General features: G+C 45.0%; 4 protein-coding genes across 4 annotated transcripts; 3 read left to right on the top strand and 1 right to left on the bottom strand.

Moving 5' to 3' along the window:
• Positions 1-4279: 4279 nt before the first annotated feature.
• On the bottom strand, positions 4280-4627 carry G6M90_00g066310 (uncharacterized protein; the record flags this gene model as incomplete). The annotated part of the gene is made up of 1 exon (XM_014684656.1): positions 4280-4627. One exon carries the CDS (start codon positions 4625-4627, stop codon positions 4280-4282), a length of 348 nt encoding a protein of 115 aa, XP_014540142.1.
• A 2375-nt stretch (positions 4628-7002) lies between these two features.
• G6M90_00g066320 (uncharacterized protein) lies at positions 7003-8085 on the top strand (the record flags this gene model as incomplete). The annotated part of the gene is made up of 1 exon (XM_014684655.1): positions 7003-8085. The coding sequence occupies one exon, from the start codon at positions 7003-7005 to the stop codon at positions 8083-8085; it is 1083 nt and encodes a 360-aa protein (XP_014540141.1).
• A 1121-nt stretch (positions 8086-9206) lies between these two features.
• G6M90_00g066330 (uncharacterized protein) lies at positions 9207-9859 on the top strand (the record flags this gene model as incomplete). Its single annotated transcript, XM_014684654.1, has 2 exons — positions 9207-9527; positions 9596-9859. The coding sequence occupies 2 exons, from the start codon at positions 9207-9209 to the stop codon at positions 9857-9859; spliced, it is 585 nt and encodes a 194-aa protein (XP_014540140.1).
• A 1864-nt stretch (positions 9860-11723) lies between these two features.
• Positions 11724-11915, top strand: G6M90_00g066340 (uncharacterized protein; the record flags this gene model as incomplete). Its single annotated transcript, XM_066130820.1, has 1 exon — positions 11724-11915. One exon carries the CDS (start codon positions 11724-11726, stop codon positions 11913-11915), a length of 192 nt encoding a protein of 63 aa, XP_065986645.1.
• Positions 11916-13455: the final 1540 nt, after the last annotated feature.

Below are 13455 nucleotides of genomic sequence, written 5' to 3' on the forward strand. Positions count from 1 at the left end.
CAGGCCTTGTGAAGCCTATGTATATATAGAAAATAAAGATGGAATCTGAGTGTAAAAGTTGGGTACTGTCAGATGCAACTCTGAAAGCTTGGTGAGTATGTATGATGTGATGAAAGAAATTGAGGCCGCAATCTCTCCCTTATATACTTGAGAAAACGACTGGGATTATATTAATATGAGGCAATATCAAAGCGTAATAGACACCAAGAAGCTGAGGACGCATAAACTAATTTCGTATAAATAGGCTGCTACAATGAAGGCACATTGGCCAAGTCTCTAATACCGAGTAGCCGTGCGTCATAATGGGTAGCTATCAAGGTTTTACACGGACACCCTCGGAAAAGGATGCTGGGGAGTCACATCTAAGCCAGGTTTGTTGGACTGGGCAGGGGAAGCAAAGTGTACGCCATTGCAGATCCCATTTGATAGTCTTCTTTTCAATAATTAGCAGGCACGGATTCCCTTACAAGGGCTGGGCTTGGCATATCGAAGTTATTACTTGCTAATACTAGTAGGACAAAGAAAAGAAAATCTATTCTAAATATAGAAATGCCCGGGCGTGGTTGACATCTAGCAAGGTACGATATGCCACAATTATTGCGTGACAGTAATGCAGAGGATACTCTACAAACTCTCAAAAGACCCAACTTGACAGGCTAGTTATAATGTCAACTACGATGAACTAGATTATTTTTGACCTTGGCATTTGCAGGCTGTGTCGTAAGCACGTTGGGTTGTGGGACGATTGCGAGTTTTATGTGCACCCCAGTCCCCAAGCCTCAATAGACCATACGAAGCAGCTCTGCCACCTTGACTAGTTTGCAGAAAATAGCAACATTCCCACAATATACAACTAGAGAGGTATTACACCTTGAGGGCCTAATGGCAGTTGTGCGGCCATTTTTATGTAAGTACCTGCTGTTTGTTTTGGTCCCAGTGCCGGACGAACCACACAATCTCAGGGCAATATATGTATCATCTACCAGACAACGACATGTCACTACCAAACACCAACGATCTACTTACTGGACATCCCATTTAATCCTGGTCTAGAAGGCACGTGAAGATGTGCTTTAAGTAAAGCGGAATCCGTCGTAGTTCCGTCTGTTCTAGGGCATTGTCAATGCAGCCCACATACGCGTCACATACCTGCTAAATCGGGAACATGTGCATGAATCGTATGATTGCAGCCATTGATGAATTGCAGCAACGACCTTGTTGCCTTGTATAATGGCTCGCGGCGTGGCCTGTTCAAGCAATCGCCCTTGCCTATCTAGTCAAGTACTACCAAGTCAAGCTAACGTTTGAAGGTTAAAGTTCAGGGCTGAAATGATCGTCAGGCATTCGTAGGGGCTTGCAGGGTTAAATTTGCGGCATTTTTTATCAATCAACTCAGACCTTCCATCATCAATTATTAATACAGGCTATCAATTGAGGCCCCAAAAAGCCTCCCAAAATAGCTAGTTTTCCACGGTGCAAATTGCTGTTGTTGACTCAACAGGTACCACATGTGGTTCATTTGAACACATGACTTGGCCCGGAATAGCGTCGCAATTCATCATTGCTTGCAGCCCAACATGCAATTTATAGCCTCTTCATGTTGAAGAAAAGGTCAGTATCCGGGCCACCCTTGGTAGTTTATTCTTCTTGCTGTCAACAACCAAAGCATCAGACTCCGAGTTAGTGTCTAACATAACCTCTTTGAGTAGGTATTTCTTCCTCGCTTTCCTGGTATAGTCTAGGTCAATAGAATCCGCTTGGACAAGAGCATGAAGATCAATGCCAATATATCTCGTTTTATCATGATTGCATTTGAAAAAATGTAGACTTGTTCAAGGTTGACATATACCTGCCTTCTGTTACGGACTCTGCATAGACCATCACGTACCTGTCAGCTTTCGTTCGCTCTAGACGATGATGAACTCGATGACGCGACAACCTCCCCTACATATGTAGACATTCAATTTGCAAACCACGACGCCAAAGCTGCATCTTCAGCGTCTTCCAGTTAGCTGGATGGTGCACACGTCACATGGCCAAATCGCAGCCAAAGAAGCCCGCCTCGCCACCCATGGGTACACTTTGTTTCTACGTCCTGAATTCGTGTTCAGTCATGACCACGTTAGCAGAACAAAGAGCAAAGACTTGCTGGCAAGACCGCTGGAAATACAAATGATGGATTGTGGGGGACCAGGTCCATAGCCAGCTATGCCATTGTGTTATCACTCATGTAACTAGATTTGCCAAAAGCCTAGTTGCTTATATGCTTCCTTGTGCAAGTGTCTATCCTTCAATGTCCTTAGTTCCCTTTATTATCTTCCACCTCTATATGCTACATCTACCCACATCTTCTTTGGAAACTGTGGACGCTGATGTGAGAGACTAATCGCAGGTTGCCACGTACGGTCTTTCAGTCTCCCAAACATCAAAGAAATTAAAATGGATATATTACGCAAGCCGCAGCTTGATAGGAGTAGTTAGGCTTGACTGTAAATGTAGAAAGTAAAAGAGCATCGCCGAGAAGTCATAGGCCAGGGATTAAGACAGTTTATTATCTGCAACGACACTCTTTGCTATGTCGCAGCTGAACATATGACAAGCTTTTCTCCTCAATTTGCTGCATCTGAACTCTGTAATAATTGGCATGCAATGGCTATGCAAAAAGTAAGAAAACACTTTGCAGTTTGGAACAATATTAGACTATTATTAACTCCCTGGCGAAGCAACGTCAGCCTAGAGAATTTGATGCTTCCTAGTAAGGCAGCTACATCCAAATCGATGCCTTACTCTTTAGTCTCTCTCTCTAGTAGGACATCGTACGCATGTAGACCTTGTTGTCAAGTTTACTCTTGTCTCTTGATATCTCTTCCTATGCCCTCGTCCAGTGGGAAGGCTGAGCGCTGCGCACCGAGAATGTATTCGAGAAGACAGCTCTGGAGTTTATCCATGTCTGTAAGAAAGGTATGATCTGAGAGGGTGTTGTTACATTGAAATCATAACCTCAATATTCGACACTTCGACTTGAAAGAGATCGGCGTCCAGGTCCACCGCCTCCAAATGTTCGTTGAGCGATCCTACAAAGTTCCCGCCTTGAGGACGATCTGGTTGATTGCTTGGCTTTTATAGATGACGCCTCAAGTACGTGTCTACCTGCCATATTTCGTATACTAGGTGTCTTTGTCTGGCTCTAGCCAGCTGTGAGTTCGCCTCGTTATTTGCCTCGTTGTACCTAGTACTTAGAGACATTAATCTCTTCGTCGAGGTCTAGATGAATAGCGGTTATTCGAAGAATTCCCCCTAGCCTTGTGTCGTGACCTAAAACTTCACTCTGCTCCGAAATTTTACCCGGATCCGAAATCCACTCCAGAGAAATCCGATAGATCCTCTGGGTTTTGCGGAAACGATGCAAGGGCCCCGTTTACCTCGAAAAAGGGTGCGCAAAGACGGGCACAGCACGTCATGAGAAAATTCATTAGCGTCAGATCTTGCGAAATTCGTCGTAAGTGGTGCCGTATCTATACTGCGGCCCTGTGTACCCTCCTCGGGCACAGAAAATGCTATATAGTCATTCTTTCACGCAGAGTGTGCAGACTCCCTACCCGATGTCATTTCCTTAAGCATTGACGGTCCATCTCGCAAGGACTGACGAATCGGTATGTTCTCTGCTGGAGACATTGTGTAGTAATAACGAGAAGAGCTGCCCGAGCGAACCTGATATTGTGTATGATGCTCGGGAAAGACCAAGGCCGACCCTGTTTCGAATAGCACGGCACATGTCCATGACTAGCATGGCAGCCTTAACGCAATCGTTTACGTGTCAATGATACGGTTGAAGACTCCTTGGGGGATGATTCAGAGACGCCGGAGCTGTTACCCTGGCCTAGTTGCGGGAGAATGACGACCCGGCCGACGAACATGCGGACTAGGCAGTACTTGAGTTTCAGATATATCCTGCCTCGTGACATGTTTGTTGATGTCTGAGGTTCTTTACAGGAGATTTCCTTGGGCAGAGAGTTCCACTAGTCTTCTGGATTGTGCTGCATTTTGACTCAATTTTCCAGGTCTTGGTTCATTTCAGCCTTGGGAGATTTTCTGAGAATAGCTTTGTGGAGTTGCTAGGACAAACGGGAGCCATGACTACGTAAGTGAGCGTACATTTCTTGAGATAGCTTGTCTAGCTTCTCGTTGAGGTGCAGTGTGGTTAACATCTGGGCATTGTGTGTAGGTTCAGACGAAGGCCATGTTTACGCACAATCCGTAGGGAAATTGGCATCTACATTCAAATTGGATACTGACGCCGGTCGTCCATATTCGTGCCGGAATATTGTCTGTGCATGCCATTCTGGATGGCGAGTTTCAGCGCTAAGATGGGGTAGATGTATGACGAACCTGATGCCTCAATCGGCAAGGTGTAAGTGCCCAAAAGGAGGCAGGCTTGTACACATTCCAGCGATGATAATATGATGGCATCTGAAAGCAGTTGACCAGCTTGTTGGTACAAGAGAATGCTAACAGCATCTTTAGTCAAGGATCCCCGTTCCTGACTTCCGGGAAGACTAGTTATGCCAACTGACAGCTGCTCAAGATAGGCGTACTGCGTCCACATAGCAAGAAGACCGAATATCATGCTGACTACGCTGACGTCTGGCCGAAGACATGATGCGCGTTAGACCCTTTTCTCATTATTCGAGTCCAACAAAGCCGTCTGTTTTTAACATTATCATGTATAACTTATCCACAGCATAAATTATAAGTTGAACAGGGCGTTTTGTCCATGTAGTTAGTGATACGTCATAGCAGTGCTGTATGATTTCGCAGAGACACAGAATTAACTGAAGGGCACAAGGGGCATCAGGCAAGAATGTCCAAGAGGCTAGTCCCTACATGGCAGTTGCCCGAAGACCAGAATGCCCGAGGATCGAGGACAAATTTAAGGATCAATTGTTATGCTTTCTCACGCCCGTACTGTCGCGATATGAGAACAGTAGGGAGCTAGATTTCATATTATAGCGCGCGAGTAATTCCATCGAGTCTGCTTGCTAAATTAATTATTCCACCCTATCCGACGCTATTCATAAATCCTGAGCTGCAATACATCCACTGGTAACCCTCAACTAAGTTACATGTTTTGTAATAGTCCAAGCCGAGTATATTGACAACTAGCTAGGCGATTACTACAGGTATCTAAACGCTAAAAAGAAAGAAATATATCCCGTGGATTAACGAAAATCTTGGGGACTCCGTATCGTACTCCCTTGGGCCTGAGCTGCGCGGTGTAACGGGCTAGGCGCAAGAATGGCTCGGCTGCGCTCTCGCTTCTATAGAAAAGCTTCTCGAGCTCTTCTTTTCTCATTCTTTCCTGTCTTCCTCAACTTTAGGTATTCGTTAGAATTACCTAGTCAGTTATCATTACACTCGCTAGACCGTCATACGCGGTGTTACACGGAAAAGGCCTAAGAGATCGTGAAGCCCAATAAAAGGGCTTCGCTAATATAAAACTTATTAATTACACAGTTAAAATATATACCTAGGTAAAAACCTTAAGCCTAAGCGTTTTTTTTATATATATAAGGCGGTTACTTTTTTCTTTTTTTTTTATAATAACTTAGAACCTTTAATATCCTATAAGATTATTATTAAATTAAGCCCTTTTTGCTCTAAGCCTTCATGTTGAACCCTTGTCACATTACCCGACACCTTGTAGCCAATATGAAGTTTACCATTTCCCTCTTGGCTTTCTTCGCCGCATCGGGGGCAGCGCAGGCTAAATGTGGAGCCGCTTGCACCGCTATGGTAGGTGCTGTTGATATGAATATTGTCCCAGCAATAAATAGAATGCTAATAAAGCGACACTTTAGACTGGTTGCGAACGAGGTTGTACCTGCGACTTTTTTGTTGGAGTTTGTCTTCCTACTGTAAGTGCTGGCATAGTCTAAAATGAATGATGCTTGCTGGTAGCATGATACTAATTGTGGACTCGACGGATCAGAACGAAAAGGAGTAAATCCACTTTACTTCCTTGTCTTCCCTTTGGAACAGACCCTGGGCTTAGCTCTTTGGTCAAAGGGGATAGTCCCCTATCATGGAAATATTACACTCGCTATCTACACGTTTGTTCACGGACGAATGTCAATTGGACAAGTAACCGAGATGTCACTCTTTAGAATGGATAAATAAACCCTCTTTTGAATTATTCTTCAAGTCAATGTGCCCTTTGGTTATTAGGTGCTTCTTTCAGCACATGCCCACTTTCAATGTTACCAGACTGGATATGTCTGGTACTAGTTGACATGTATTGAGGTTAACTGGTTACATATATACTCATATCTGAAGTAAAGTCGAGTTCTGCAAACACCGCCACAATGGAGTCTAACCATGGTAGGAGTAGCCCCGGTAGGATTGCGCAATAGTAAACACGCATTTAGCGCCCTCTACCATGAATCTCCTTTATATCTCTTCGCTTTCCTTTTTCAGTATTGACAACGTGGCATTTACACTCGGCCCATGTCATTAAACATGTCGACAACAACACACACGGTCACAGAGTCAGGGCAGCCCCCGAACCCATCATTCGCTTTGATGATGAATGATGCAGTGTCTCCGCCAGGCCTGCATGCATCCCGAGGTCGAACTGTTGCCATCATCTCTTGTATCACCTGTATAACCGCAATCAGCAACCTTTTGGCGGGCTTCTTGACGGTGTGCATACCAGTCATCTCCGATGAGCTGCTGATCCCCCCCGAGCTCCAACTCTGACCTGCGTCCGCATTTGCCTTGGCGTGCGGATGTACGCTTCTCATCTGTGCTACTGTGGCCGACGTGTTGGGTAGCCGACGTGTCCTTCTCATCGGAGCATTACTCCAGTCCGGCAGCAGCTTAGGGGCCGGCCTTTGCAACACGGCTTCGGAACTTGTTGCGCTACGCGCTCTGGCTGGGGTGGCCGCATCTTTATGTCTGCCCAGCGCTGTCGCCATTGCATCGCGCTCATTTCCCGCAACTACCATGCACAAAAGTCGCAGCGCTGCCTTTGCGGCCATGGGCGGCGGTCAGGCCGTCGGCTTTGGCTTGGGTCTTGTTCTAGGCGGCATATTCAGCGATACCATCGGCTGGCGATGGGGATTCTACACCGCCGCGATTCTGAACATCGTGGTATTGGCATTGGCTCTGTGGGCGCTGCCTGCGGGTGTTGATCCAAGTTTAAACCGAACAATCATGTCTCATCTAAGGGGGGACATTGATTGGATCGGAGCGTTGCTTATTAGTGCTAGTCTGGCACTTCTTTCCTATATGCTTGCAATTGCAACAGGCACAGATGCAGCAAGACTCATGCGTCAGCCCATCAATGCAGTGCTTCTTTGCTTAGCGTTGGCGCTTTTGCCAGCGTTTAGTCTGTGGATGCGCCATCAGGAGAATCGCGGCAGACCGGCATTGATTCCCAACTCGCTATGGAAGAGTGTGCCTTTTGCCACTGTTTGTGCTACCGTCTTCCTCGTTTGGGGTGCCCTCAACGCCAGTGAGCAACTTGCAGCTTTCTACTTGGAGGATATCCGCGGCTTCTCAACCATGAAATCCTCTCTTTACTTTCTACCGGCTCCCATCTGCGGCGCTTTAATGAATGTAGCGATTGCTGTCCTCCTTCCGTACCTGAGGCCTTCGGTCGCTGTGCCGGTAGGCTGTTTTGTCAGCGGCATTGCTCCCGTTATTCTAGCAACCTTGTGCCGCATCAATGGCCCAGGGTACTGGCACGGTGTCTTCCAGGCCATGGCCCTTAATCCCTTGGGTGCAGATCTCATCTACACCATCGCTAATCTGGTCTTGACAGATGCTTTTCCTGCAGATATGCAAGCGCTGGCTGGCGGTGTCTTCAACATGCCTGCACAAGTCGGCAAGAGTGTAGGCATCGCTACAACCGCAATTATTGCTCAGCAAATAACAGCTTCCTGTGGAGCATTCGATCCCAAGGAGGCGTCTCTACAAGGCTATAAAGCCGGCTGGTGGTATAACTTTGGAATGGGGTGTACGGCAGGGGTGATAGGCATTTACGGCCTTAGGAGTGTTGGGAAACTAGGTGTTAAGAGAGACTAGGGCCGCTTTATTACTGCCTTTAATGTTGGCTGTTCTTGTAGCCGTGAGTGAAAAGTCGCCTAGTTGACAACCGGCCATATCTAGGAAAACAAGAAAGCAGTTGTGGATTAGCACTACATTTCTCCCGGTTCTTCTTGTTTCTCGGGACGGAAGCCACTGGCGGTAATTCTCAGCTTATATGGTTTGGGGAAAATGCGAGTTGGAGCATCACACTGGCGCCCTGTATTTATCTATTCGCTTTGCCTACGGGGACAAGTGGAAAACGAATATTTGCAGTCCATTGAGTACTTGACTCTCAAGTTTTTGATATTGAATTTTCTGAACCCCGCACAGCACAGTGAACCCCATCAGCGACTATAAGTCTGGTGGTTGTCACACGGTTAGGCCTTAATAAAGGCGTTAGGCCAACAACGATTACATCGACGACATCAAAGAAAGCATCACGAGGCCCGAGGTCGCATCCTAATTATACAGACCTTTGGTCCCTCAAGGCCTCTCGGAAAACTAGGGACGTTTGATACCTCGGGGTCGACTAGTAAAGATTGAATTCAACTCATTACGTTCCTGTGACAAGGGTTCAACGTAGAAGGCTTAGAGCAAAAGGGCTTAATTTAATAATAATCTTAAAGGGTCTTTAAGATTTTAAGTTACTATAAAAAAAAAGTAATTACCTTATATATATAAAAGAAATACCTAGGCTTAGAATTCTAGCCTAAGCACGTGTTTAAGCTATGTAATTAATAAGTCCTGTATCAGTAAAGCCCCTTTATTGGGCGTCACAATCTGTTGGGCCTTTTCCGTGTAACAGTTCCAAGCCCAGCTATACGGCCCTTGTCACGTCTGAACAGCGGTTCGGGGCGCTTTTGGCACACGATGACGCGTTTTCAAAGGGATACAAGACATTCGAATCAGTCTAGATCCCGGGATACGGGCCCGAAATGATACTATCTGAACTGGTACAGTTGTTCGATCGATCGTCGACTACATTGACGGAAACCGAACAAGGAGCGTTGCTCTGTCGCATCGAGCTGGCTAGAAACAACGTATTCAATAAATCTTTTTAGGCAACGAACGTCGACGTTGCTGGCATTTTCCAAGATATGGGAGGTTCTATAAAACCCATGCCGAAAGATATTCTTCTCCGTGCCATTCCTGACAAGCATGACGGCGGCCGTTGTTATGCTTTGGTCTACGCCATGTCTGTGGCGCTGGCATCGTCAGAATTCGCCATTAACCAGCTTTGCGCCAAGCTGGGTGCCCTTTGCCCCAGCAAAGAATCCGACATGGAGAGTGCGGCGATGTTCAAACGATCTTTGGAGGATCTTCACACTAGCTACCTGGCGACGGAGGTGTCAAAGCCAATTCGCCACATGAAATTTGAGGACGCTATCGGCATACTCATAAATAGCACCGACACCACCATGATAGCAATGCACACAGAGGTACATTCCATGTTGCTGGGTGTGATAAGGAAGGGCAATTCAACCGGGTGGTATTCTACGATCCAAAGTTCACTGTGGCTACATTCACGTCGGGCAACGCACTGCTTGAAGCCACCAACAAGTTCTTCCAACGATTCCCTGTCGTCTACGAGGCCAAGATAGAGTGTGAGAGACCTACATTTGATCTTTTCCCGATTGATGCGGACAAGGTGTCTCGCATCGGCTCCGACTACAACTTGACCGTCGCCGACCTAGTGAAGCCCGAGACCCTACTCGAGATATGGCATCCGATCAGAAGATGGGGACTTTCCTCCGAGATGCTGCTCAGTTAACGGGGTTGGCGGCTTTTGGCGCCCAAGCCGAGCTTCTGGAAGCCTTGAGGCTTTAAAACATTTGTAAATATTGATAAAATTAGCAATTTTGAACTCCCTGCTCAATCTTGACAAACTAAACAATAGGCTTTGCAATAATAGATTAATTGACTCAAGCCATGTCTTCCAACGTACTAATCGCGCTAACTCTTGGAGAAGGACCTAATATTGGAGCTAGTGTCGCCAGGGAATTTGCTTCTGAAGGCTACAAAGGCGTTCTCACGTTAAGAAAAGTCCCTGAGAATGCTAGCCCGTTGTTATCCCACATCAAAGGCGACCTTTCTCAATCCAAGCCAGTTGTTGATATTTTTACCCAAGTTCGGAAACTCCACGGAGAGCCAAGCGTAGTTTTTTATAACGGTACGTCTAAAATGTCCTATTTAGAGCGTATCAGGGATTCTGACTAGGTTACAGCTGGTGCGGTCTCATTCGCGCACAAGGAGAATACTTTTAATCTTGGCCTTGGCACATTCGAATAGGATCTTAACATAAATACCACCAGTGTATTTGTTGCGATTAAAGAAGCCCTGACGTCTTTTTCAGCCTTACCTACTAGCACTTCTTGCACTTTTATCTACACGTAAGTCGCAAAGCTATGTATAGCAGTTTCCAATAGTTTTAGTACAAGCCTAGCTCTTATGGGAACTGACTGTTCAAAACACAGTGGAAACGCTATAACTTTTGCATCATTTGATGGACTCCTAACTTTGGGTGTTGGCCAGAGTGCCACTGCGCACATGATTGCATCTGCAGCTGCAGCATTTGCAGACAAGGGTTACGAGTAGGTTTTGCCACGCAGGAACAGTACCGACTTAATACCAATATTCGGCAGGTTCTATTATGCAGATGAACGGCGAACATCTGGCAAGCTCTGTAGTAAGGATATTAGTGGCGCGGCTCATGCCGAGCTATATGGGCAGCTCTCTGAAGACAGGAAACAGCGGCCTTGGTTGCAGACATTTGTTAGACGACAGGGCTATGTTGATTTCCCTGCTGATACCGTTGATACCTTCTAACTCGCCAAGCTGAGGTGAAGCAAACGGTGACGGCGTATTCCGACGACTTGGGAGGATAAGGCGTCTCTCAAGTCGTGGCTGGATTACGGAATTTATTAGAGATGGGCAAGTAGTAGACGGATTGAGGATTGTTAACAGACGACGAATTTTTTAGAACTAGGCGATTTATTTTCGAGTGTTTTAATTGCTAAATAGAGGAAGAGCATTATGTTGCTCGCCCAGTTCCACATCTTTACTTATGTGAAGGTTGCAAGCATCTTTTAAGAAGCCACGCCAATAAGCAACCTTAGCTTTACCGATCGACATGATTATGAACACAATATTCCAATAGTTATAGAATCGAGCAGTTAGATTACATGAAGATTCCGGGCGAAATGTGGAGATTGTGAAATTGGCTCCAGCATTCAGCATTCAACATTTGCACGAATAGTTTTCTCGTCCTCTGCCGCTGCACATGGACACACATGGACAGTCCACACCACACAATGAGGTTCTGCAAATGCCCTTGGCTCAGCTATTAACGCAGCACACGGGAATTTCACCTTATCGCCCGATATCTACTAGCCGCCCTCAAGGTTTTTCTTTGGGTCTCGTTCGAGTCAAGTCGGAGTCCGTGTCGATATGCCCGACCAACTGAAATTGCCCAGCAGCCCACCAAAACGGGCCACCATGAGGCTGATCTGATCAATCACATCTTGGACGAGGCAGTCCGCCTCTTCCCCGAGCGTGAGATTGCCTGTCTTGTTTGCATTGGAACAGATGGCGCGCCATTCCCAGACGCGGCGAAGTATTTGACTGCAAAAGCGGCCATGGTTCTCAAGAGACTCCAAGCGGACGGCCTGTACTTTCGATTCGCTTTTGATGAGTATGGTGTTCTCCAAAATATTGCACCAGGAGATTGGGAGAAGCAAGTGTGCCTTTTTGCGAACGAGTATTTGCGCCAACATGACATATCCCAACACCTCGATGAAGCTGCTGCTGTATTGAAGAGGGCATTGTGATTCGTCGTGCCGGTTTGTTGATCTCAAAGAAATTGTTCCAGTGTTGGTCTATCAAGCCTACTAACGACGCTATCCCCGCCGATGGATTTGACGGCGGCCCATAATTGGCATGTTACAACTCGCCTCGATCAAGGGCGATGTGAAGCCCAACAGTCGCCTGCATATGAAGCGCGTGAAAAAAATAGAGCAAACGAGTTGTCAGTGGATGATCTGAAATTCGACGTCGTGCCCATATCGGACCTTGAGGAGCACAAGGCAAAAGAAAGGTGCAAGAGGATGGGTTTACGGTTCCGGAAAGGACAAAGGAAAAGAAGGGGGGAAAGAGCTGTGCATGACATGGCGGCCTGAAGAGCCCGAACCGATTGACGAGTACATTGAGTGGCGAGGTAGAAGCGTAAGCCAAAGACTAAGTGCGCAATCAACGATGAACGCATTTAGACTCAGATGTTGTCTAAATAAGATGTGGCTAAGACTTGGTGGAGCTATGAAACACACTGCATTTTTGAATAGTTCAATTCGCTAGTTATTGAGAGAATTAACTATTAATATAAAGCCCTCTCTATACTCGTGCCACGCCCCTACTCTTTTAGTTCTATCTTCGCTTATACCCTTAAAAAAGTACTAATTATTAAAATAAATTATTTATTAAACTAAGTTATTTTCTTAAAATTATTACTTTTATTATATATTTTTTAATTATTATAATAAATTTTCTTAATTTAATAATTAAAAAATATATTAATAAAATTATTTAATATTTTAAAGTAAATTTAATTATTAAAAAAAAGTTTATAATTAAAAAATTTTTTTTTTAATTAATTTATAATTAATTTACTTTATAATTAAATAAAATTATATATATAATATAAGTATTATATAAGTATAAAATCTAAAATAATATTAGGTTATATTAGGCTAAAAATAATAAAAAACTAAAAAAATAAATTATTTATATATTATAATATATTAAATATATTAGTATAATTAATATTATATTATAGTTATTAGCTAAAGCTATTTTATAATAGCTTTAGCTATTATTATTATAAAAGTAAATTTTATATATTATAATAATTTTATACTTATAAGTTGTTACGACCCAGCACGTAGGCTGCAGGATGGGCCGGCTGCATGGAGCCGCCGGGCGGCACAGGCATGACGGGCCACGGAACATTGGTCGGCACGACAGGACCAATGGGAAGGACGCTCAGTTATTATAAGTGAGCATGCACAACGCTCACCAGTGTTTGGAAGTGAGCATCGAGGATGCTCACCTCCGCGATAACTAGCAACCGTAGTATATAGGGACCCCCAAATTCGCTTCATAGATAGCCTCTAGCTCCTTAGCTTTCAACACAGATCATTACATTGAATAAGCCTCGCTTACAACTCTTTGACTCTGATCACTTGGTTACGGTCTACGACCTATTACCAACGTAACACCCAACTGCTCAGATTGACTGCCCTAGTGGCTCTGCCAACATAAACTACGACTAGTTTATCCCTTGGGAACCTTAGCCGTTACATAAGTTATATTAAA

The sequence above is a fragment of the Metarhizium brunneum genome, chromosome 3 (assembly GCF_013426205.1).
Source record: "Metarhizium brunneum chromosome 3, complete sequence".
NCBI lineage: Eukaryota > Fungi > Ascomycota > Sordariomycetes > Hypocreales > Clavicipitaceae > Metarhizium > Metarhizium brunneum.